This window comes from Cyanistes caeruleus, chromosome 2, assembly GCF_971803275.1.
Source record: "Cyanistes caeruleus chromosome 2, bCyaCae1.hap1.1, whole genome shotgun sequence".
Lineage (NCBI taxonomy): Eukaryota > Metazoa > Chordata > Aves > Passeriformes > Paridae > Cyanistes > Cyanistes caeruleus.
Window position 1 is genome coordinate 14282579 of NC_141702.1, and position 26858 is coordinate 14309436.

General features: G+C 37.0%; 1 protein-coding gene across 4 annotated transcripts in view; it reads right to left on the minus strand.

The window, feature by feature from the left end:
* GREB1 (growth regulating estrogen receptor binding 1) overlaps positions 1–26858 on the minus strand; it is an 85400-nt gene that overhangs the window by 4393 nt on the left and 54149 nt on the right. For all 4 annotated transcript variants that reach the window (XM_023922607.2, XM_023922608.2, XM_086875849.1 and 1 more), the window contains 16 exons: positions 26153–26345; positions 25417–25553; positions 23850–24189; positions 22198–22313; positions 21304–21503; positions 19433–19522; positions 17501–18081; positions 10311–10413; positions 9359–9517; positions 7518–7660; positions 6608–6769; positions 4628–4832; positions 3624–3798; positions 2484–2702; positions 1452–1587; positions 715–915 (listed from right to left, as the gene is read on the minus strand). In XM_023922607.2, the coding sequence (XP_023778375.2) occupies positions 715–915; positions 1452–1587; positions 2484–2702; positions 3624–3798; positions 4628–4832; positions 6608–6769; positions 7518–7660; positions 9359–9517; positions 10311–10413; positions 17501–18081; positions 19433–19522; positions 21304–21503; positions 22198–22313; positions 23850–24189; positions 25417–25553; positions 26153–26345 (3160 nt within the window). The remainder of the gene's footprint in view (positions 1–714; positions 916–1451; positions 1588–2483; positions 2703–3623; positions 3799–4627; positions 4833–6607; positions 6770–7517; positions 7661–9358; positions 9518–10310; positions 10414–17500; positions 18082–19432; positions 19523–21303; positions 21504–22197; positions 22314–23849; positions 24190–25416; positions 25554–26152; positions 26346–26858) is intronic.

The following is a 26858-nucleotide window of genomic DNA, read 5'->3' on the forward strand; positions in this document are numbered from 1 at the left end:
CACAATGCCCTCCCACAGAGCTTGTTTTTCCAAACATGGTGGAAAGAAAAGCCTAAGAACTCAAAATGTTCTGGGAGCAGCATACATGGGAAGGTTATTACACAGCTCTTTGGAAGAGAAGTCTAGTAAATCCAGAAAGACTGAATTTCATTTAGTATTCAGTGAAGAGATAAAAACAATCCCTCTCTCCTGAACTACCACCCTAGTTCAAATTTCTATTGACATATTTGAGTTGAAATATGACCTTGGCTTGAGATCCAAGCTCATCAGAGAGAGCCAACAGCTCCTGAGACCTAATGTCATCTTCTCCCATTCCAACTCATTGTCCAGTATTTGATTCTCTGCCTCAACTTATCAGTCTGAAATGAACTAAAACATCAGTATATTTGAAGTGCTTTCTAAGAGTTATCTAGTATTTGTAAAACCCTCTTGTGGAAGAAATTTTCTGTAGGAAGAGCCAAATTATAGCAGATCGAGAAAACACTTCACAGACTATATTAGTATTTAGGACAATTCTGGGATTTCTCTCCATGTACTTCAGCTGAAGCCTCTGACAATATCTCTATGGGACTATTCAATTCAATTTTAACATTATAGGGATGTACCTCATTCTTCAAAGGATGTGTACCTATTATTATGGAGTACAGCAACTAACCCATCCAAAACAGAGCCTACACATTTCTAGAGCTACTTGGAGATTGTTTTGTTCGGTACCTGTGGTCCTAAGTTAAGGTAACAGTCCACAGATAGCACTGGATGGCTATAATTCTTCAGTGAGAGAGGGAAGAAGCGATGGCTGTGATACTGGAGATACTTCTCAAGGAGCAACTGAGCAGGTGCTGCCAAGAAAGTGTGCTTGCTGTCAGGTGCACAAATGTACTGAGCAGGGGAGATTGAAACTGGAGTATCAGATACCTGTGAGGAAAAAATATTTTTCATACAGATCAATCTTAATCAAGTTTTACTTATGTGAATTCTAGATTGTATAAAATATATCTCTACCTCTACCATAACTTTTACATAAAAAGAAAAGTTATTCAGCCAAAAATATCTGCTACCAAAACAGTTTCAGTTTCATAAAATTATATTTATGTTTACAGCCTTTAAGGTGTCTTCTTTGAACTCAAAGTACACCTACCTGTGAAGTCACATGAAGATGAGAATTCTATAGCTGTAGATAAAATCCACATTGTGAATGGTTACTTGGATTGCAAAGAGACACTTTATGTATTTTTTGAAGTTTTAAAGGAAAACTATTATGGAAAGTTGTATTTATGACAAGAATATTGTGGATTTCAGAAATAAATAACCAAATAAAGCCCCACATGGCAGACATACCCCATTAACTGGAAACAGATGATGCATCAAAATACCTCAGATCTCCTGGCTAAGAAAGACAAAAAAGGAAAACAGAATTTTAACAACAGTGCAACAGAGGTCTCAGTTCCCACCTTGGACTTTATGTGGAAGGATCGTTGTCCTCCTACTGCAATTTGCTTTTTCATGACATTGAAGTGGTTGAACCTACAGATGAGAAGGCCAGCACTGTGGACACGTAAGTTGAAGTCAACATCATCACATGTAAATCTGGAAAGAAAAAAATCATAGCAGATCAGAGGAACGTTTCTCATCACACACTGACAGATACAAGCAGTCAGAGCCTTTGAGCAGCACCACAGAAACAGGTATCCAACATACTGACAACTGCCTAGCAGTCAGGGAAAGAGGCTTCAGCTTTCTAAAAGTAAATTAGAAAGAATCAGTTTGAGAAAACCAGAATGAGGGATGAAAACACTTAGGGAGGGAAAGGATCAAAAGCATAAAGTGGAAAGGCAGTAAATTTCTAAGGAAAATACCCAGGAGTTAGAACATTTTCTTTGCCTTCTACTACAATAACAGAGTCATAAGAAATTGCTACATACATTACAACCCTAAATATGGTCAGGTAAATTAATTCCTTTGACTTCCTATATTTGATTTATCAAATGCACAGAAGTATTTGACTACTCATTTTCCCCTCAGAATATGAATATCTAGCAGTTTTTTCCATGTTCCTCTACAGAACTAATGTTGCAGTGTTGTGCTACTCAGGGTAAAAAGCCCAGATATTTATATATCAGAATGAGATTTGGCTGTGCACCATTCATTCATACATCCCTGTTTCCTTTGGAAGTGAGAACAGTTAGGCAGACAAGAAGGGAAGTATTTACCAAAGGCCACCTGGAGCAGAGCAGTAGTGCAGAGCACACTGCTGACTGTGTCTACCCTGTCACTCAGTTATCACTGTTTTATTTTGGAACTATAGAAATTAATGTCTTTTTCCAACTTCTGGCAGCTTGGGAAGGATTTGAATCACCATTAAGCAAACAAAATCTGTCTGCATGCCATTCACAACCTCACTAAAAAAAAAAAAACAAGACCTTTTGTAAACCTTCCTTTATTTGTTTCATTTCCTCTGCTGAAAGTGCTGCTGGTTCACTTACCTGTTCTGATTGTACTGTACATTCTGTGTCAGATCCACATTCAGCATAATGAAGTCATGCACATGGCAGCAGGAGAATGGTTCCTTGATCTCAGCACTGTTTGTTTTACTGGACCATTTCCTCATCCCAATAAGGGCATAATGAGTGACATTGGGAGTTGCTTCAATACGTTGCAGAATTTGCTTCAGGGAAACATTCCTTTCAGTCCATGTATAGTCACTGCAATAATTATGAAAATGTGTAAATTTTAAAATATATAGAGAACATAGAAAATCTCTTTCAGCTGAAGAGCAATTTTCAACAGCAGGAAGTTGTTATGATTTCAGGTAGATAACTTCACTGTTGTCTTTACTGTATTTTTTTGTCTCTCATTCTAGTTAAAATTAACTAGTGCTTATGTGGTGGGGATCTGAAACTTAGTCTATATATCTTAAAATATTCACTCAGATATGTAAACTTTCAAAGTTACTTAGATAATAAGAATTCCAATGAATCTTGGAGTGTTGCTGACATGTGCCATAACTTAAGCACAAAGTATTAAGACCCTTCTAGCCCACTTCTAGAGTCCATAAATCTCAGTTCCCATTGACTTTCCATCTCTCTGAAAGTTTGCTGTAAATTCTACATAGCCATATTCATGGAATAGATAAAACTATCTAGCACAAACAATATTCTAAAGTAATGAAAACAAAAATACTAGTTCAGGGACTTGGGAAACTCATAAAGGAGACACAAGGGCTGGGACTGACAAAAGAGCCAAAGGAAATCAGTTGCACAACTTGCACAGAACTGTCATTTAGCTTCCCTAGAAAAATCTGTTGAAAAATGAACATTTGAGTGTCCATGTTGTCTAGTGTACTCAAGGAGTGCTTACAGTGTCTGAAATCTGCAGTCCTAGTAACTCTAGCTTGAACAGTGATGGCTGCAGGGCACATAAATCCTCAGGAGACAGGAATGAAAAACAGGCACTACACTATGTGCTGTGCAAAGACAGATGCCTAGGAAAGTACTCTCCTTGAGCAAATATAATTCTCTGCTTGTACAGGGTAGAAGTTGTAGTGTAGCAAACATAATTTCAAAATTACATGCAGAGAAAAGTTAAAGGAGATCAGATGAAAAAGCATATATTACATTATTTACCTTTTCCTGTCTCCTGAACAATCAACTTCTACTGCATTCCACATAACACAGGAGTCATCTGAAATGACAATGAAAGGCCAAATATCCTGGGGTTTTATCCCCAGCTCTTCCTGCCGATTCCGCTCAAGCTCCAGGTTATGATAAGACAACTCTTTTATCAGGAAGTGTGCAGCACCTGAAAAAATGGGCATAAACCACCAGATTAAAAATAGGGGCAGAAATTGTTTTCTTTTAACTCAAGCCTTTTTAAGTGAACATTTCTGCAGACACAGGTATAAATCACTCTGAAGATTTATATCCCACCACCACCCAGAGCCAACTTGCTTTGTCACTTGCCAAGGAAGTGACTTAAAGAACCACATTGGGAAGCATGAAAAATGAGGCCTGACATCTGTGGTAAAGGTTTGCTAGTGTCTTAAAGATTTAGTGACTACTTCTTTTAACCTGACAGTAGTTGTCTGTTAGTATCTTTTACTGCAAAGACTTAGAGATGTTGACTGAACAGCTGAATGACATTGGAAATTGTCCCTGATGATCTGCTTTGAATGTTTGTCACTACTGCTGTATATAAGTTGCTCCAGCAGCACAAGCAAAGGAAAAGCAAAGGAACTGAATACCTGTGAATATTTCACAGATTTTTATATGAGTAGAACCTTCCTAAGGAATGTACCCAACCAGAGTACCACTGCTCATGCTATAGTATACAACTTATTTCTACAAGGAAACAGTTGGTAACACCATCTGAGTTTTAACACCCTCAGCTTCTTTCAAAGACAACAGAAGAGTAAAATATTTCCAGGGTGCAATTCATTGAGCTTGTTTTAGGTGTTCTGCTTAAGAGAAGTGTATTTTCATCTGTGATACATTGTTCTTAGAGGGAATCCAGATCACCAGATCAGATATCCTAGCTGCAAGGTGTGTGCCTACATTTCACTGTTGAATAACAACACCTCAAGGACCCAAGTTGTGTGTCCACATTTTTTAGAACTTTTTGTTACACTTACCCACTCCTGCACTGTTGAAAATGCTTGGAAGAACAAGCATGATGTGGTTGGGCCAATACTTCTTATATATGGCCATTTCATACTCCTTGACGACTAAAACATGCAAATGACTGGCTCCATCCATTGCATGATATAAATTGAAAAGTCCATGTTCATGACGACCAGTGGTGGGAGTAAAAGTGGGGCTTTTTATGTAATCTTCACTCTGTAGGTAAAAAGAAGGGTGAGCTTCTGTATTAATCCAGAGAGAAAAAGGAGAAATAGATTCTTCAGGTGAATAAATCAGATCCACTAACATGAGACAAACTGACATATTTTAAACTTCCTTGATAGGAAAATAAACAACTTTTATAAGAATTGGAAAAAAGAAAACCCTATCATTTAGCTTGTTTGACTGATGAATGGACAGGACTGCTAACCTTTACCTGCCAAGTGCAGAGGTACCTTTTTGCTAGATCTGGAAGATTTAGGTTCATATGATACAGGACAGTTAGAAACACCTTACTCCGAATCTACAGTACAACTCTTCTGACTGGAGCAATGGAATAGAAAAAGAAGCAAAGAGAGAATAGTCTTTAAATGTCAAAGCCTCAAACCAGGTCAGTGACAGAAGCAAGAAAAGAATCCACATGGACCTAGTGCACAGTTCTGACCATGTAGCCAATCACAAGTTTAATGGGTGAGGGAGTGCAGGAGATGTCATTCATACATTGCAGTTGTGGTGCTGTCTAGGTTCTTCTATTTAAAACTTGAACTGGAGGGTGATATTGATTTATTACTGTTTATTGGAAACAGCTTATTTTCTCCAGGATGGAAGTGCTACTGCTTTCTGCTGTTCCACAAATTGCTTCAATACTCCAAGCAGTGTGGCCTGAGCAAGGCACAGCTTCTCTTTAGACAGGAGTATAAGGAATCTCTGTAAAGGACAACATCTCTGCACTGGTGTGGCCTCACCTCGAATATCGTGTGCAGTTTTGAGCACCACAATATAAGAAAGATATTAGACTATTAGAGAGGGTCCAAAGGAGGGCACAAAGATGGTGAATGGTCCTGAGGAGAACACATGTGAGAAGTGACTGAGGTTACTTGGTCTGTTCAGCCTGGAGGAGACTGAGGGGACACCTCACTGCAGTTAGAGCTTCCTTGTGATGGGGAGAGGAGGGGCAGACACTGATCTCTGCTCTGGGGTGACAATGACAGGACCTGAGGGAATGGCCTAAAGCTGAGTCAGGGGAGGTTTAGGTTGGATATTAGAAAATGCTTCTTCCCCCAGAGGGTGGCTGGGCACTGAACAGGCTCCCCAGGGCAGTGGTCACAGCACCAGCCTGACAGAGCTCTCAGGTGTAGGATGTGACTCCTGGGGACAGCGCTGTGCAGGGCCAGGTGTTGGACTCAATGATCCTTGTGGGTCCCTTCCAACCCAGCTTACTCTGTTATTCTGTGGTCAGAGTTGGCAGAGCCTGTCAAATAGATGACCTTACCAAGTTTTTTCTACAAGCATGACATGTGATTCTTTATACAGTCTTGAAGCTATGACTGAGATTCTTTGAAAGTGTTATTTTTATATGAAAGTAATGGAGCATTTATGCAGAATAAACCAGGATATTCTACTGCTTTTCTCTACAGAAAAAAAATGCTTCCTCTTACTATTGGTATGATAAATGAAATAATATCTTTGAGTTTCTTAGCAGAAACTAATCTTACTTTAACATCTTAAACCCATAACCGAAGACCTTTTGTCACAGATAGGACTGTTTATACCAAAGAATCAGCCTTGACTATGAGCAAAAGATAGAGCTCATTTGTGTCTCAACAATTTTTTTTCACTTATCCCTTTCTGAAGAAAATACAAGCTTAGCATTTCATTGTCTCTTGACAGCAGGAATAGTACTGTAGAAAATACTAATTCAACAAATTTTGAAAATGGTGGTGTCTCTCTCCCATATATGGCCATAAATATAAATAAAAATATCCATCTACCTTATCTGTCACTAGTGGTAGCCTCATACTTTCCAACTGTCTTCCTGGTTGGCTAAAGACAAAATGATGCTCCTTTGATTTTGGAATGATAAAATGCAGCTGTATCTCTTCTCCCAGCATAGAATAGGAAAATGCAAATGCATGCAGAGTGGACTCATAAATCTAAAGATGGAAAAAATATGATAATTCCAGTTAAAGTCAAACCACAAGGTCTCAGTGCAGTTTATATATATTTACAATATTGCTAAACATATTACTGTATGGCATTATATTTAAATTCATTATTCATAAGTGTTAAGCAATATTCCCTAGGCTAGAACTTACACTAAAAAAATACACATTAAAATGATCCCTCTTTTGAAACCGTTGTTTCAGCTTTGTCTTGCAGATGGTACCAATACTTACAGGGCCCTCCTGGCTTTCAGAAGTACTGGCACATAAAAACCAGTATTTGCATTGATGACACATTCTTCCTCACATTACAGTAGGCAAGAAATTAGAGGGTTATTCTGAGTAAAAAAGCAAGTTGTATACCACACATAGACTACTCTGTGCTGGACTACTTCTGTATCAGAAGCAGCACCTGTTGCAGTTACTCAGGCACAAACTCTTCCACTTGAGCAAAGCCCAGTGGAAAGCTTACTGGGAAGGTAGCTTTAACTGGTAGTACACATGCAGATCACAGGACTGAATAAACTAGTGTAAATGAGACAAGGTCCCCTGATCTCCCCAAACAGCAGCCTGGTCAAGGCAGGCAATCCTTAAGAAATAACAAAAACTGTAAATCAGCTGTGTGCATACACACAGACAACTTCTAAGCCAATAAAAATACTGTGAATGTACACAAACTGTGTTTGGGTTGTGTGTGCTCCAGTGTCTGATCTGCAGAGTAACATCTAGAAATCTTTACCTGGTACCTGGGATTGAAACCCATATACTGATGGCACTGTTCACAGTGATGGTAGGTGTTATATGCTGCATACTTGGACAACCTCATCCTAGTTGTTTGACGGCACGTGTACATATCTTCCTGTCTCCTGCTCACTGATCTGTCTATTAAGAAAAGAAACAAGTTAAATGTAACATATCAGGGATAGAATGTATTCTCTTGTGACAGACTCTTTCTGTCACTGAAATCAGCTTCCAGGAAAAATGGCAACATAAAACACCGACAAAACAAACTATGAATTTATTCTAAGTACAGTATGTTTTATAAATTGCTATGTACAGCAAAGAGATCTAAAAGAAATTATCTACAAATTCATGATTATGATAATTCAGTACAGATTTTACATAAGGCTGAGACGTAAGCAATGACTTATTAAAATTTTCATTGTTGGTATTATTGGTAGAATGCTTACAAGAGCAATAAATAGTAAAAAAGAGCCTTATACCATTGGCCATTCTGTGACAGACATCACAGTAGATTATGTGAAATGAATCTGGCAGTTAAGTGATGTTGCTCCTTAGTGTATATCTATATTTTTCAAAGGATCCCCTTTGTGAGAGTCTGAGGGAAAATGAGGTGTATTTTCTGCTGAAAAGGACTTTGTTATCCAATCTTACATTCAGATTTTCAGCATCAGATTGGGTTGCTCAAAGCTGTTCCTTATCATGTTAAGTTTTAAAAATCACCAGGAGTGGAGTTTTCATGATCTCTCTGGGCAACCTGCTCCATGATTTGACCATTTTTATTCTGCAAATATTTTTCATACAATCTAATTGTAACTTCTATATTGCTACTTGTGTCTGTTGTCTCTTGTCATTATGCTGTGTATCTGTAATAGTTTGTGTCTATAATTCCTATCAGGAAGTTGAAGACAGCATCCAGATGCACCTGCTAGACCTCCCCAGATGAAACAAACAAAATTCACTCCAATTTTCTTCATGTCTTGGTGGCTGCTCACTGGCCTCACTTCTCTATGTCAACGTCTTTGTCATAATGGGAAGCAAAAACTTAACAGAATACCTTGATGTGGCCTTAGAGTCACCATCACAGAGGAATAATCACTTCCCCTGAGCTGTTGTTAGATTATTAGAAAGCCATTAACCCAGTGGAGAACTGGTGGCTCATGTTCACATTATTGCCAACCACGACCAGCAAGTCACCTTGATCAAAGCTGCTGTCTACAGAGCTGACCCCAAACTTGTACAGCTGACTAAAATTATTCTGTCCCAAGTGCAAGGGGCACATTTGGTGAACTGTTCAACAGGGTCCTGTTCCTGAGGTTCCACTTCTCCAGCCTGCCAAGGCCTTTCTGAATGGCAGTGTTTCCTCCCTGCTACCCAGTCCCATGGCCTTGTGTGTGTCCAGCTGGCTAATTCAGAGACTAATTCACACATCAATACTCCAGCAATACAAATCTGGGCATGTTCATCTCATGCTTTCCAAACCTAAAATCTAAAAAATAAACATATAGATACTTTTAAGTACAAAACTAACTTTATGCACATAAATCACTGCATTGTTACAGAGCAGAACAAAGCTACTTTGTAAAATCACTCAAATACACAAACTTGTTGTGGAATTAGAGCTTTTATAATGAAAGACTGTCTATATAATATCCCATAAGTAATTTATAAGGGTCATATTCTAGTACTTCATCTGGAAAACTTGAAACTTTTTTTATTATTACTTAATAAAAAAAATTCTGGTATTTTAACTCTGCTTAAAAGTTTAACAGGATTCTCACATTAAAAGCAAATAAATACATATATATGTATACCAATCAGGATTTTAAAAATGCTAACCTTCACTGTTTATAGTCTGAAGCTTTGAACAAATCAGACTTGCATCTTCATACTTTGGATCATGGATGGTGTAGTCAAAAGGCATCTTCCTAAATGTCTCCAAATCTGGCCAAATATCTCCAGGCTGATGGTAGTATTGATCAGATTCTTCTTTTATGTCTATGGTATTATCAAAAATAAGAATTCAGAAATTTTAAAGCTCTTTATATTGCTGTAGGTGGTTTTGCTGTACCTATTATTCCTGCTTCATTTTTTCTTTCATTAGTCTGATGACACAATATCATTATGCACCAAGAGGTAAAACTTTGCACAAATGTACCTTGCACCTCAACACAACTCAACCTTTTAATAATTATCTTCATGTCACCTTTTAAAAATTACCTTCATGTCCTGTCTGACCTACAGAAATACATCTGGAAACACAGAGTAATGCACTCTAAATAAAACAAGTCTGGACTAAAATTAGGTATTAGAGAGCAGAAACTTCCTTCCCTCAGGTAGTCTTGAGTAATGAGAAAATATGATATTGCTCCTTATGGTATAATCTGACAAAATTTCAATGACTCCTTTTATATGATTTACCACAAAAGTTCATTCCAATTCTACACTGCAAACCAATGTCTGGGTATAATTTAATATACATAAATGCTGTTGATCCCTTTCACTTTATCAAAAAATAGAGGTATGTTCTTTGCTTACAGAGCATATGAATCAATTCTAAATAAAGAATAAAATAACAAAATATTCTGAAGTATCAATGAAAGATCACAGAAAAATTTTCTTACAGTATTTAAATAATGTAAAATATTTTAATTAATTAATTAATTAATAAAATAAAGTCATTGCAAAGGTGACTAGGATAGAATAGTCCTATAATATACAGACAACTCTATTTCAATTTAGCATAACAATCTTCTATTGTCTCCAGAATATTTCTATATCAGAAACTTACTAATGTTGATTTCTTCCTCATCATAAACATCCACTTCTGTCAGTCGAATCAGCATTCGGGACAAAATACTGAGGAACTGTAGATAGGCACCTGTTTTCCCTATCTGTAAACATATAAATTAGAAAAAAAAAAAAAAAGTAAACTTTTGCTTTTCACCATGTTAATTTTCCACATATTTGGAAATTGTAGCTATGGTGAAACTGAATACTAATACTCAGTGTTTGGATACCCTTGTTATTTGTATATTCCTTGGCACAGTTGAAAAGCTTAATGTTGAACAACTATATTCTTTCCATGCAGGATTCTAGCTGGAAAACACATTTTATATCACAGTTCTAGTTATGAGCCCACACACAAGAATTTTCTCTCCTGATGCTATAGGTTCTACATAGGCAATGAACATTTAAAATGAACAATGAACAATGAACAAAGCTCATAAAATGTACCAATAAACCTCAAATTACAAGACAGCTAAAGAATTATGCCAACCCTTTCATTTCCACATGATTTACTGGTACACTGCCTGTTACTGAAGTAGAGTGACTGTCCTGAGGAGTAGAAGTGGCAACACATCCCTGAGAGAGCTTCTGCTGGCCTCTACCATTCCTGAAGGACACAGTATGTGCACAATGTCCTGTTCCACCTCATGCTGAAAATGCATTATTTCCCTTCCAATCTTTTAAAATTACCTTTTAAAAGCCCATTTTAAATTTTTCATAAGAATATAACTTTCTCCTTTCTTTTTTATCCCATCAACACACTGCATAAATTTTCACTTCACTACGTCAAGAGTATTGCTGGAAAGAATAAGCCAGAGCCAATGATTTACTCAGTGGGTTCTTCTGTCCTTCACATGTAGTTTGCTGGTGATAACATCAGGTAAACAAGGCTGTGTCTAAGCAGGCAGCTTTGAAAACCATGATTGTGTGTGTGGGGGCTGTACAAGGAAGTTATCATGTAGATCAGTTACAGCACACTGGACAGCAATTGTCTGATTTCACAGAGTGGCATCACATTTTGGATTAGGTCTATATTACTACTGAATTGAAAACCCACTTTCACTTCCATTACTGCTAGGACATGTCAGAAGCATAGGGTGTTGGAATTGCTAAACAGAGTATTAAGTTACATATTTTTCATCTCTGACAAGAAAAAAAAATCATTTTCTCTCAACACTTGAAGAAGAGAAGCTTTAAATTCGAAGCAAGAGGTCAGACATTTGTTTTGGTCAAAGCTCATTATCAGACTTCATATCAGACTTCAGTATGAACAGTTGCTTGCAAAGGGTGGATAAGAGTCTCATTATCCCTGTTCAGAATCAAATGTCAGCACACAACTCTCTGTCATCCTGGAAGAACACAGAAAAAAAGTGATTTTGAACAGAGGAAATGACAGCATGGACTATAGTCAGCCCATGGACCAGATGTTTCTAACTCCCAGTTTTGTTTTTTATGTAAAATCCATTGAAACTAATGAGACTTTTTCCTCTGACCCTGGGACAAGGCTTCAATGGCTACTGATTGAGGAGCTAAAACAAAACTATCTTATTTTCCCACATCTGAGGCAAACAAAGAAAATACTTTCACTTGTTTTCCTCATGTCTGACCTTATATTTTTATTCTCTTATGAACATACTCTTTTAAAGTGCCTCTGATCATCTTTTCATTAAACACAGGGTAGCCTAACAGATTAACAGTTTCCTAACTTCAAACAAGAGATCATTTATCAAAAGTACATCTGTCTCCTTGATATTAGATATCTATATAAAAATTAATTCTTCATCTGTTTGAAGTATATACTTAGAATTGTCAACAGCACAACAAGCTGAAAACCTTACTTTTTCTTTTTGATATGCATTAAAATTTTATTCTATCAAATGTGTGTATTTTTCTTTCCTTGGGGGTCCAGTCTTTGCCAATGGCTTTTCACAATGTGTGTGGGAGTGATGAAGCTACTGCTACAAGATGCTGAGATGAAAAGCATCAGTCACTGAGCTCAAGTGTACACAAAGCTCCAGGATCATGAGTCAAAAGCGCTGGAAACCACAGGATGACAAGTGCTACAGGACTAAACTGTAATGCATGCACTTAGGCTATTTCATGCATCAGACCTTACCCAATCTCATTATCTGTCACATTAAAAGTTTCCAATTCAGTACTGTGAGTTTTATGAACTGCTAGATATGAGCAATGCTGTATGCAAAAACCTGTTGGGAACTTTCAGGAACATCTCCAAGTTATTAGAATGTTTGCCAGGACAGAGATTGGGCTGAGCACATGCAGCATTCATATTTAGACTCCATTCACTAGCACATCTGCCTGCATTTTCTGCTCAGTAAATGAACTGGTGAAAAAGATAACACCTTTTTCAGGTCATTTTGAGAAGATTTTCAAAAAGAAAATGAAAAATGAATGACTACTCATTTACAATTGACACTTACTCGAGAAAGGAAGGATCTTGAACAAGTGAATTTGTAGCATATCCAGATAACTAAATGCACCTTTAAAATTAATTGTAGTGTTTTCTATGTATACCATCTCTAGGCAAAATAGAATAGCACAGAGAGTCTTTGTTTGAAAATACTGAATAGCTATCAAAAAATACAACTTCCACATCTCTCCAAATCTCCAAATCTCTCCCTGCCCCATCTGTCACTATCCCTTTTTCTAAGAGTTTGTGCACAGTAAGTAGCTACAAAGAGATCCTGCAAGCAGGATATGCACACCTTTGAAGCATAAAGCCCTGCATCTGCCCATCCCCCATCTCCTAACTGCAACAAATAGAAGATCTGAAAAGAAATTTTAAGTGGATAATTAAATTAATAATTAATTAAAGTGGATACCTGATTGGTCTGCAAGTTTATATGGCTTTAGGGAAGCCAAGCACCATGCTGTGCTGATCCTAAGTGGTGACTCTGGGCTAAGCATGAAATATTAAGAATGACAACTGGTAAGGAAGTGCTCTGAGCAAGGGTTTTTTCCCCATATCCTGCCTCTGCTCTGGATACCAAAGCTGCAAACATTAAAAGACTGAAGGAACCTAGAACTGGGCTGCATTTTTACAATGTCTGAAGCAAAATGTACGTGAGAGGGGCCACTATGACAAATGGCTCTACTTTCCAGAAAAAAGGTTCCTCAAATGTGTGGCACTGCTCAATGCTTTGTAAGATAAGCACTTGGGGAGGAATATTCCCAAATAATGGAAGTATTACTCTAATTTTTTCCTGTCTACCTGAGTTTGGTAAAAATTAGACTTAAAAGAAAATTTGTATTTCAACACAGTGCAACTATTTCCGCTAGAAGTCTGAAGAATCAGACTTGGAAGAAGAAAATTCCAGAAGAATAAGAAGTAAAAATCTCAAATCTTGTGAAAACTGATGATAACTAAGGAATCTGGGGCCTGATGAGATTTAGGGGTTTTATTTCTATTTTCATTCTTAGTGCCAGGGATGATTTGACCCATAAAATACTAAGAATATACTCCGCAGCTCTTCATTTGTGAAGAGTGTAGCTGTAGCAAGAGGAAGGAATATGAATTCAAATTCTTTCCTGAAGAAAATCTGACATGTGCATGAGGGTCTAGTTTTGGTATCAAAGACATATATTACCAAAGAGGAGGGAAAAGCTCTCCAAAGATTTTGACCATTGAACACTGCTTGCCGTATATATCAAGGATAGGGTGAAAACCAACTAAGAATCTGAGAGAACATTTCAATCAGATAAACTGCTTGTGTGCATCCATGCATTCATGGAATAACATCCAAAAGTGTTGTTGTAGAAGCTGTAACAGTAATGAGCTTCCTTTTTTAACTTATTCCAGATGCCAGACACCAGGACCACTAAAAGTACATAATTATTCATGGTATATGTTGGTATAAAGTATCATCTGATTTCAGGCCTCACATGTGAAGAAATATGGTGAAAGGGGAAATAATTCCATAAGGCTTTTCTATTCTAATTTCCAGGTAAGACAGTTCTTCACATACCATGACAGTGGTTTTCAAACTGTGGCCTGTGAATCAATGATGATTTGCAGAAAACATGCTGATGATCAGTTGACAGTTGGTCAAATGTTGATGGCTCTTCTCCGTGTTTCCACATGCTACATTTTTCTAAAACACAGCTAATAATAGATATATTAAATATTTCCCTAATATTTTTCTTACACAGGCTGAGTGGTATATAGACCCATTGTAATGAGATTTTAATAAAAGTAGAGTAATAATACGGGCAGCAGTTTTCTTCTTCAGGAAGTGTCTTAAGACACGTTTGCTTCATTCCCTGGATGTGGTTCCCAGGACTGAGCTGTGCTCACCAGCAGCTTCCACGCTTCAGGAAAATGCTAGTTACAAATTGTAAAATCCAGTTAAAGAACCAAACATGTGAAACCTTGATTTGCAGTCTGGGGAACTTTAACATGAATGTTCTGAAGAAAAAATACTTGAGGGAATTTAGAATTCTATATAGGCATTTGTGTGGGTGCACCAGGGAATAGATGTTGAGCTGTAGATATGATATTTATTGCTCATGGTGATGCATATTAAATTATACTCAGAAACCAATGGCTTCATTTTGATCACATGAGCTAGTTTACAGAGAAATTATTCCATACCTAGCCAGTTTTTGCTGCATTTCCTGAAGCCTATTGTAAAAATAAGGCATTTATTGCATTCTAATGTACATAACTCTCCTTGCAAAAATGCATCAAGTCTTCCAGCAAAATATTTTGATCAGTACATAGGGTAAAATATCTCTGTGAGAGAAGGGTGAACATATTTTGTTACTAATTTCCCTGACAATGAAAATTGCAATTTTGATTCTCTAATGTGCCTAGTTTTCCTGCTTTGTTGATTTAGTATTTTTCATTTTAACCAGAAAATTGCTTCCTGATTTAAATTTTAGTAAAGGAATCACTGTATGATAAAGAAAAAAAGTAATTACTGATTTTTGTGAAGATACTACTCTGACAGTCTTGTACTTTAGCTGAGATGTTGCCAACATTCAAATATGAGCTGTCTAATAATTGTTTTCATTCCCACCTATACCTCTTGATGCAGTAAGAATTAAGTCCATGTGAAATGTTAATATTACCAAAAATAATGAATAAAGCCGACTTCAGGAAGGAAAATTATTTATTTTCAAAAGAGAAGGATAATTCTGATTTCTGCATATTTTATTGCTACTATTCCCTTCAAGAAACAGTACATTGTTATAGCTTAAATTAATCCACATACTTTTAAAGCTGTTTGTTTGGTTTACAGGAGTTTTCAGTACTTTGGGAGGTTAAAATAGTAAAGGTAGAAAAATTGCTGGGCTTTTCCATGAAAATAGAAATAGATTAAGAGATTTCTATGGATTAATAAATGGAAACTTCCATTAAATTAATATATAACCCTACATTTTTATACTTAGGAAGAAGATATGATATTCCTAATTTGATGTGCAAGAATTTGTTCTGTGTGAAACAGGTATATTCTTCAGAAAGAACTGAGGAATATAAAATGAATAAACATATAAAAGGCATCCTTCAGGAACTAATCCAACTGTAGGACCCAATGCAACACTGGGAAATAACTTGCATTGTGAAGCTGAAAAAGAAATGGAGTTTCAAATTCACTGCTGTACAGAGGGTGAACAGGAGTCCTATTCCATACTTGGAAAAAAAAACAGAGAGATTTGATAGTGAAAAGTGGGCTGACAAATAAACAAGCTGCCTGTTTGATCATAGTTAAATTGCAAATAATAAGTGTGAGAAGCATCAAAATCCTCTCACCATGTGTAGTATGCTCTGGGAAGTCTCTGAATGACTCTTCTGAGAACCACAATTTATATTTGGGACCCAAAAACAAGTGAATACCAAAAAAATAATTTCTTATTGGCTAATCTGAATGTTTAGAATGGCTTTCAGAATTGTATCTTTATGGGGTTTGATTTGAATGCAATATAAAATTCTAACAGAAGTTACAGCCTGTCATTTTGTTACAGCCTGTCATTCTGTGGGTTTTTTTGGGGATGAAAATTAACATCACTCTTCAGATGGTATTCATTTTTATGCTGCAGCTGAGTATGAAATTCAGTTTCTTGGTCACATAGCACCTCAACATTTGGCAAATACAAACTATTTAGATCAAAGGAAAAGACAGTAAAAAACTGATCATCAGAATATTTTCTGGAATCCTTTATGAATCAGAGTAACATCTATGGGAATTCCTAGTATGAAAAGCTCCTTTATGCTCTTTCTACCCTTCTGCACCATGTATTTAGGTATACAGTGGAAAACAATAATTTAACAGAGCAATTTTTGCCATGGATGGGCATAAAAGAGTGGCTTATGTGGCAAACTAATTCAGTAACTATCTTTGGATTAATTCTTTGGGTTGATGTTACAGTAACTGGAAACATCTTTGTCTTGGTTTGCATTTATCCTGTTTGACTTCTGAGGTTCACAGGAAATATATCTGCTCTCAGCAGGCACATTGCCTCTTCCTATCTTGTTGCTTCATACTTGAGTAAAACGTGAGGCACAATACTACCTTTAGCCTGGAACAGGTGCACTTAACTAGGAGATACCTTGCTCAGAGATAAGTGCTAAACATTTCTAGAGAATTTACATGAGAATTTATTTCTTAGAACTAGACCCATTTCCATATCTATTTTCAAAGTAATGTAAAAACTCCTGGGTCAGCTGCTCATCTTTTAAATATGGCTCTGCTACTTTGAACTGGCTTTCTTGCATGTATTATTTACAACAGCTTCTACTTCTGTCTACTGTGCAAAGGAAACAAAATAATTTAATTACAAACTCCCAGCTGCTTTCACATTGATCATAAGAAAGTGGATTTGTTAAGATCTTTGATCTTTATTTAAAATGTAAAAGCATATTCAACTTTAACAAACTGAAACTAAACATTAAATCTATCTCCTGAGCAAACTATCTTTAAAACATTTTAATGGAGAGAGACTGACAAAGTGAATATTGCTGCAGCTTCTCTGTACTGGAACTCAGGATAATAGTAAAGAAAGGAAGATATTTTTTATTAGAACAGATTAGGAAATAAAATATAAGTAATTTATTCTCTACAAAAAAACAACCCTTCAAGTATGATTAATAAAAACTAAATACCTTTTTCTGAGATTATGTTTAAATTAAACAAAATAAATCAATGATAATACCTTGTTCTTTTTACACACCTGTGGTGGCCCACTCAGCAGCAGTCTCCTTGGGTGAAAGGTGTCCATTCTTCCCTCATTTCTGTTGTTGTAGTCCATGTGGATTGGCTTGGGAACTGTCCATTGGCGGTAGTACAGAGACTGCTCCGTGCACGTCATCATCTTACTCATAAGAGGACGAAAAGAACTTGCCCACATAACAGAATGGTAAGGCAAGAGGGAAGAGGATTTGGGAAGTCCACTGCTATCTGTAGAAGTAACAATGTCATAAACCAGTTTGGGCAGGAAAACTATGGGAGGCTGTTTTGATGCTTTGGTCATGGAGCATTGAGACGTCTGTAGAATGAAGGAGTTATGAGTAGGTGCAGAGGAGGAAGAAGAGGAGGAGAAAGGTGAGGAGGATGATGAGGTGATGGAGACTTGGGCACTTTTTATATTTTGTTTCATATCCAGCTGTTCAGTTACTGGTGGCAAGTGTTTGCTGATTGTTGTTTGTGCCCCCTTGTCTACTTTCTGCTTCTGCCTTTCATAGTTAGTTGTAGCTTCTTCAGCGCTGTTACTTAGGGCTTGGGGAGGAGATGACTCAGTGCAGAATGCTGTAACTAGAAGAAAATTTGTATTTCAACACAGTGCAGCTATCTCTGCTAGTCAATGCCACAGTTAAACAAAACACAACAGATAATCCTCTCAATACATTGTCCAGAAAACATTGCAATCTTGCTCCTCTTTTTGTTTTGACTTTCCTCATATAGGAAACCATAATTTGAACTTGTTTGGAGTATTCATTTCAATGCAGAAAGTGGCTTTTAAAGTCCTGAAGTGCACAGGAAAGATGACACTGATTGTCCTATCCTCTATTCCCCTCATACATTCCTTGTTTAAGGTGTTCACTGAATACTTTAATCACTCAAGACAAATACAACATTACTGAAACATTGTTTAAATGAATTGAAGAAAATTGAAGAAAATAGGGCTATTACCCCACCACACTACAGAAATGTCTACTCAGACTGATATCTAAAAACTGAGAGCTCTGCTCTGACACCCATGTCTGTGTCATTGCAGCACTTAGGCTGATCTAATAAAACCTGGCAGCCCTCAAGCCCTACATAATGCATTAGTGCATTCATACAGCTTTGGGTCATCTCAGAGAACATACTGAACTCATGAATGTTGGCTGGGAATATGTGATGTACATACACCCCACAGATAACTGCAGATTTTCTGAAAGCTGTATATTTTTACCCTATGTATTTTAACTATTAAGATTTCTTGACAGTTTAACACATTAAATGGTTCTGAGCATCTTTAATGCTTAGTTGAAAGAGGACATGCAAATATTTCAGTCTTCAAAGTAGATGGAGAACTGCTTGTGGAATCAAGGTATTAGAAATATCTGCCTAAGGCTGAACATAGATTAAACCAGATTTCCTCTCATAGTGAAAACAGCCATCCTGGTTCTCAAAAAAAACCCCACATTTTGAAGCAACAAAAGTCAGTAGTTACAAGAAAGAGTAAGCTATCCTCTCTGTCTATTAATCTAAAGTAGTCAGTAAAATTCATTAGCAACAAATACAAAAGTGTCACCAGCACTGTGAATAGTTGCAAGTAACACCAATGTGACATCCTTCAGAATACCTGTGTCCAGGGGCACAGAAAGAAAATAAAGGAAAAAAGATTTCTTTATCCACAGATGAACTGAGGGCCAAGAGTCATGTCAGGCCACATAAAAGTACTTAGTTTGGGCATCCCATGAAATAATAATTTTTTAAGCAAGAAAATTTCCTATTTCCTGTATTTAAGAAGTCTAATCCCTACATTTTTAGTCGTCTTAAGTGATCCCATTAAAATAGGCCTTATAAAAACCTGATTTATGCCTTTTATTATTTATCTAATAAGCTAAGGTCCCTTTTATGTCCTAATTAAATGAAAGAGATAATCTTATGGTCTTACTGGAAGCTTTTGAAGAGAGAGATGAAGATGCAGAGTCATGGGAACGCGATCTTTCTCTTTTCATAGGACTTCTCTTTTCTGAAGTAGAACCTGTTTTATGAATGTTAGTAAAGGAAAACAAAATCAAAATATAATTTAGGTAAGCTTGTAAGTCACAAGTTACAGCTGTATTGTCAAAGTAAGGAAAAGTACACAAGGGTTTGTGTGGGGTTTGTCCTCATCCTGATACTGTTCCAGTTCCCATCACAGAATATTGGATCAGCCTATGGTTTTTAGCATTCATAGCATTCACCTGTGCTGAGCTGCAATAGCTTCACAAAAATCAGTGCTGCAACCTGGAGCTGGTAATATCTAGGCCTGTCTCAACCATGATTTCTCTTCCAAACCATGTCTTACCTTCCCCACTAGTCCAGTGTCAGGGAAAGCAGCAGGCAACAAGCTCTGTTTTGTCAGAATGCTATGAAATTACCTCCTACCCCACACAAACTTAATGGCCAGACTATATCTCATCTTTTGGTGGTGAAAATCCTCAGTTTGATGGCCATCAGGGCCATTCACTTGAGGTTCCTAGCTCAGACTTCTAAGTTAAAATACTTGTTTCTGTACAGTTTTAATGTGCTAAACTGAGACATAAGCACTGCTGTCAGAAAACTTAGACAGTAAGCCTATCTCATATGTTCTGAATTGGACTCTAGATGATCATACCATACTTCATGGACTAGGAGAGCAGCCTCAGACAACATAGGAGCCCATTTGACTCAAATCACATACAGCCTCACCATACTTCAACTAAATGGACAGAACTACTCATCGCAAGGAGCACTCATCACATCTGAGGCAGGCCTCTATTGAACACAGTCTGAATACAACCTCAGATGCTTCATTCCTCTATGAAGAGTAAAGATTAAAGAAATTAAGAAAAGGATTAAAGAAAGTATTTTTGTTTGGCTTGTTCTGCTATTTTCAGTAAGAACTTCCTAGGTGAAGAGTAATGGTCTTTCTTCCTCCTCATAGTATAGAAAAGTAAACGAAGGCAAGTTGTTTGGGATTTAAACACTTTATAGGGATAAAAATCCTTTGTTTTTCACTAGCATAATATATAGTAAGGAAAAGTGTAAAGAACTATTAAATAACTGATAATGCCCATCAATTATAACAATAAAAAAAAAAAGTAATTGTTTCTGGGTGAATTATTGGTTTTTTAATTATTTGTATGTTCTCAATTGATTTCTTAAGAAATTATGAATTCGCCAACTCTACACAGTTAATTTGAATTCATGGGCATTTTCAAGGAGAACTCAAGTTTCTATGCTAAGATATATTTTCTATCCATACTAATTAACGCCTTACTAACTAGGAACTACTCAGCTGTTTCCTTGAAAGGAATCTTCATCACTGACATCACTGTAAGCATAGGTTCAAAGGCAGCAGTCAGGAACAGTTTAGTTGGAGCTGCCACTGCCCTGAGGGTAGGGATGCAGGGATGCAGTCACTGCTTCTGCTTCTCAGACAGCAAATCACACCCTTCCCTGCTGGGGAGGGAGAGTGCAGAGGGTCCTCTGAACAGTGAGTGTCACCTGGTGTTCCTACTTGAGCTCCACTTTCTGGCTGTCAGAACATAGAGAGCAAAGGGGACACAGGAGGCAGCCAGAAAACACAGATAACAGAGGCAGCAGTAGAACTGCAAGAAGTTAAAATGCAGCAGCAGCAGAAGGGTTGAGAAAACAGAGGTTCAAGGAGATCAAACAAAACTAAGGAGCCGAGCTCACTCAGTAATAATAAAGTGAGAAACCTTCACCCATACATTTCTGGTTTTGCTAATAATTTTCAATCATTTTACAGCTTCTTTTATTACCAGTAATAAACAATACCTTCTGTCGCTATTTCTTCATCTTCATTGTCAGTACTGCTTAGTTTCTCTGGGTCACTTTCTAACACATCATTCACAACTGCTTTCTCTGTGTGAACTTCTGAGCTCACAAAGTATGCTGCCAAACCAAGTTCTTGCTCCAGGGTTGTCCGTACCAAAGAAGATGAATTTATTAAGCGTAGGTCACAGTATCTCAGTGATCTGGAGAGAAACAGGAGGAGCTAGAATGAAAACTCACTGTAATCTACTGCCTTATCTCTTTGAGAAACACAGCCAAAGGGGAATTTTTTCATGATTTGCTTCAACAAGAGATGAGACAGAACATAGTATTTTGGGCTTAATAAGTTTACCACCATGGTGCATACACTTTTCTTTCTCTTAACCCAGTTATACAACTTAATTTACTGCATTGAACATTAGCATCAGCATAAGAAAAAGAATCATCATTTGGATTCTAAACCTAACACACACAGAATAGGATTCACTTGAACATTCAAAAGCATTTAGTGCCCCAGGGCATCCTGTCTGGCTTCCAGCTACCATTCCAGAAGGCACTGATCTCTCCACACATCCTGGAGAAATCCATGCAGATTTCTCAGCTACCAAAGAAACATAAGCAGTTATATTTTTTCTTTTTAACATACCCATTCTCTCCTCTAAACTGGGATAACTCTTATAATATTTTTGGAGCCATTTACATCTTGCTATAAACAGAAGTTTATTATCAATAAGATGTAGCTTGTATTTATGATATAAAAACTGCCACAAAAATGGCAAAGAAATACCTTGACACTGAAATATGTTTTCCTTTCACACAAGTAATCACATTGTTAATCTTTAGCTATTTGATAAGCAATGGATAAACTCTGCCACTGAGAAAAGTGGATGTTCTTACCGTGGCAAAGACTCTCCTTGTGGATCCATCCCACTAAATATCAATATGCAAGGCAAACCTTCCAATTCCAAATAGGTCTGAGGCCTCCAATCTACATCCTCAATTTTCTGCCAGATCTGTACAAGGTAGAGAAACCCTGTTGGACATATCTATATGTCTGACTTCTCTATAACTATATAATAATTTATACAGAAATATATTATATCTATAAAATAAAAAGACAGAAATACAGAAATACATACTTTATCATCCATTATAATAACCCACTTGTACAGTAGAAAAGAAGCCACACAGCAGAGCCAAATTCAACACAGACAGATCTCACAGTTTCTAGAGCACTGCAGGCAGCAATTTGCCTGCTGTTAGTATGAGGACATTGGGACAGTATGTTCCAGCCTGAAAAGCCTCCCTGCTTCCTAGCTACACAGATAGCATTGAGACCAGGGCATATGGCAAATATGGAACAAGGGAGAGTAAAGCTGAGCAGGTGTTTTGGGGGAGAGGAGAGAATACAGAGGCTTCTTGAGGCAGATAATGTATGGATGTCTGAGTCCAAGGAAGAAAATTAGCTAGGAATGAGGCTTTTTCACCTTAGATGAACAGGAGAAAGTTGCAAGTGTTCAATACACACCACTGTCCCTATTTAAAACCCTCTAGAGTCTCTCACTCTTCCCTAAAGCTGTCAGTTTTCCTGGTAACTTTATGAGAAACCTGACAAATCTATATATTGTTTGACTGTCCAGCATCAGGCTATATTACTTTACTCACCAGTCAGTCCTTTCTGCTGTAAGACTGATCTGCAGGTAAGTATCTGTGGTAAGATCAACAGTACAACAACTGTTGTACATCTGTACCTGTTCCCCTCTATACATGTCAGAGGACATAATCAGGATGTGATTCAGAAATGACTTTCCCGAGTAAGTGATCCTTAATTAACAGCAGAATGAGATCAGCATTAGGCTCTGGATCTCAAATGACTTCATCTGACATGTATTGGATCAGAGTAAACAGTATACCATGTACACAACATTCTAGAATGGAAATACATTTTTGCTTCGTCAATCAGAAGATGGTAATTTCATGAAAAGCAAAAGAGGCTTTTTTTATCCATAAACAAAAAAATTATTCAGAAACATAAAATAGCAAGCTTTGAACACCAGAGTGCTCTAGGATCTGTAACTACCATCACTGATCAGGCACATCGGTCCTCTTGCCCCCTGCTGGTGACAAGAATAATTTAACTATCAACTAGTCACTGATAAAATCTTCTTTTTGCACTGTGGTGTTTTTGTGAGAAAATTCAGCTAAAACTGAACATTTTAGTTGGCTTTTTAATGTATTCCTTAAAGTCCCTTTAGACAAAAGCATTTCAACTGTTTCCGAAGGTTGCTACTGGAAGTCAAGTGCTAACCATATTAGTTAATACTGCACTGAGCATTAACCACAGGCAGGACAGGAAAGGTGACACAGACAGTATGTGTAAAAGGTAAAAGTCATGGTCCTCATGGCAGTTTTGTTTTTACTTTAAGACTCCACACTTCAGCTCATGACTGTAACTGTCACCAGTAAAGTCCCCCCACCTTCATCTAATCTAATCTCCCATCTTCATTCATCTAATGAAGCTTGCCAGCACATGCCATTCTGTAATTTACCTTTAGCTGTTCCACAAAGTGCTTCCCGATTGTGATTCCAGAATTAGGATTTCCCAAGATTATTTCAAAGTTATCTTCAAGGGCCAGTCTTTCCCTTACACTATACAGACGTTCATATGCCACTGCAGCCAGCGGGATACATGGAATTCTCAACACTACCATGAGGCCATGACCACTAGGACATTGTCTTGAAGAGTTTATTAGATTTTGGGTGATTTCCAGAGTTTCAACTGAGGTGTAATTCTTCATCTGAGAAAGACCACACACTGCCATCATAGCTGCAGAATAGTGTTGGATGAGGACAAAAGTCCTTATCACTGCACTGTGTAATCTGGGGAACCTGAAATAAATGGTGAATTAAAGAGTATTAAAGGGTGAGGTGAAAAAGCTGTTTTTCCAAAATACAGTTAACTCAGGATTTTCTCCTGAGTTACGAAGAATCCTGTAAAGGATCCTTCATAGCTACTATACAACAGAATCTCATCCCCTGCAGTTGTACAGTATTCACAAGGCACCATTTCACAATCAGAACTGATGTTGTCTCTTCATTTCTCTTCGTAAAGATATACTAACCTTACTCCAGTAAGGTTACATCACTTTACTTTATCCATACCTCACTGCTGTTACAAAATTTATCACAGAATATTAGCTGAGGCACTCAGTAATATCATCAATAAAAAAAAAACCTATAAAAACTATAGTTTTTATATAAAAAAAAATTTATATAGTTTTATATAAAAAAACCTATAAAACTATATTCTTATCAATAAGAATAGTATTATTCATTGTGTGCCATTCTTAAGGGGCAGGGAGAGATTGGGTGTTTCTCTTGTTTTCCTTCTGAAGCCCTGAACCAACCTACTCTTTTAAGGGCTTCAGTTGTCTTGTGCTGAATATGTAGGCAGCAACCAACGAGTACTCCAACTTCCCCAGGCCAGCTACACCCTGTCTGAATCCCCAGTTTATAGAAAGGTAATCCATGGATATCCAATAGCTTCCTGTGTTCTGATTTTCATAGAAATGAAACCCAGGTCCACAGGAAAAAGAGTGCTTGCTATGGCTTGCTCAGAAAGCTGATTATGGCTTGATCTGAAGTTTTTATTTCTGATTTATGTGTACCTACCACAGCAATATATCTAACTTCTCTATGTGTTCCAAGTGCAGTATACACAAAATCAAAATCAGCCAGGGTCAGCAAGTGATAATATTGAGCAAAAGTGAAAACACATTTAAAATTATATGATGATATAATGTTAGATTATTATAATAAAGAGGTAGTAACAGGTCACAGCAGGAACACACTGTAAATTGGGTTGAGCAGTGTATATGCTCATATTAAGAGAGAGCCTCAACATTGCAGGACCAGTATATACGAAAAACATAAGAGAAAATGAGAACAGGTGAAATGCCTTGCATATGTAAAGGATTTGTAAGACACTGAGAAGTAAAAAATATATATATATATATATATATATATATATATATAAAATGGGCTTCTAGCTAATAACTCAAGGCCCTAAAAAGGACTTCCTAAGTTTCCCATGTTAAACAAAAGGGGGGCCCATACCTCTTTCCCAAAGCCATGACCATTGCTTCAAATGAGCTGTCGTACCGAAGCAGTGGAATGCTATGTCCAGAGAGAGTGGACTCAATGAATTCTGACAGTCCAAAGTATTTCTTGTTTTCATGGTATAAATCTACACCCTAAAGCAATGAAGCAATTAAAATATAAGAGTAAATATATAAGGGTAAAGTCTATCAATAATTAATTTACGAGTGATTAACCATTGGTATCTTGATATACTTACAATCACATTCTCTAATAAACATACATCTACTCAGACATATTAAAACAAGAAGAGAAAGAAACAGAATTAGTGATTTTGAGAGAATGAAAATTTGACCCAATTTTTCCCTTTTTCTTTTTCTCTCCCCACATATCCATATACACAGACAGACCAGCTATATGGAATAAATATGCACACATATGAAGAAAATCCATGTATGTACATATATTTATGCAGTAGTGCACTAGAGACAGAACTGAAGATGATTTCCATTTATGTAGCTCAAAAATTTTTAGCAGAGCTACTAAGGTTTATGGAAAATGTGAAAGGAATAAAGAAAAAGAAAGTGAGAAAATACAGAAAAGGAAAAATGAATTTGCCACAGATTGAACAAGATGTCATTCAAACTTCACTCTTATTTACAAAAATCACGGGGACTTCACAGTTTCATCCAGTACAAAAATGGAAAATAACTTTTAAAAAGCTCAGAAAAGCACCTGAAAGCATCCATCTTACATTGCTGTATGAAGAAGGCCAGTGGATCTCATTGTAAGGGCTGATATGAGTATGCTGTGTCTGCAGCGCATAGGGGAAGGAAGTCACATGGAGGGTCACAATATTTGGTGCCTCTTTCACCTCCCTGCAGTTCAACAGTCTATCAACAAGTCCTGTCGACAGCTCTGTTTGAGGATAAAGACTATGCATAGCACTGCAAAAAAAGAAACCCAAAACTCTCCAAAGTGATCAGCAAAAGGGAATATTTGTGCCAGTGGAATAGCTTAAACCTGGATGTGGAAGTTAATGGAATTTAGGATTCTTCTTTTACCCTGAAATTGTTGCACAGAAGGATAGGAAAAGAAGATGCAAATTATTTCACTGCAAATAAAAATTTCTGTGATTCTGATAGGCTCTCTAACTAGCAAAATAGCAATCCCTTGCAGCTACCAGAATATGTGAGATAAAGGAGGAAAGGAAGTTGATGTGGTGGTTAGCAACAGACACATAGTACCGCAGTAACTTTGGTCAGTTAGTGCTGCCCCTTAACAAAATATAATTCTAACCTACAAAAATCAAAATAGAAAACTACAGATGGTAAGTCAGTATGATAGAAAAAGAGACAAAAAGCAAAGAATAGTTATTCTTAGAGCAAATCACAGTATCACAGATTACTGACAGTCAATTCCTTGCTCCTGTGCAAAATTTCAGTCCAAATTCATGTTAT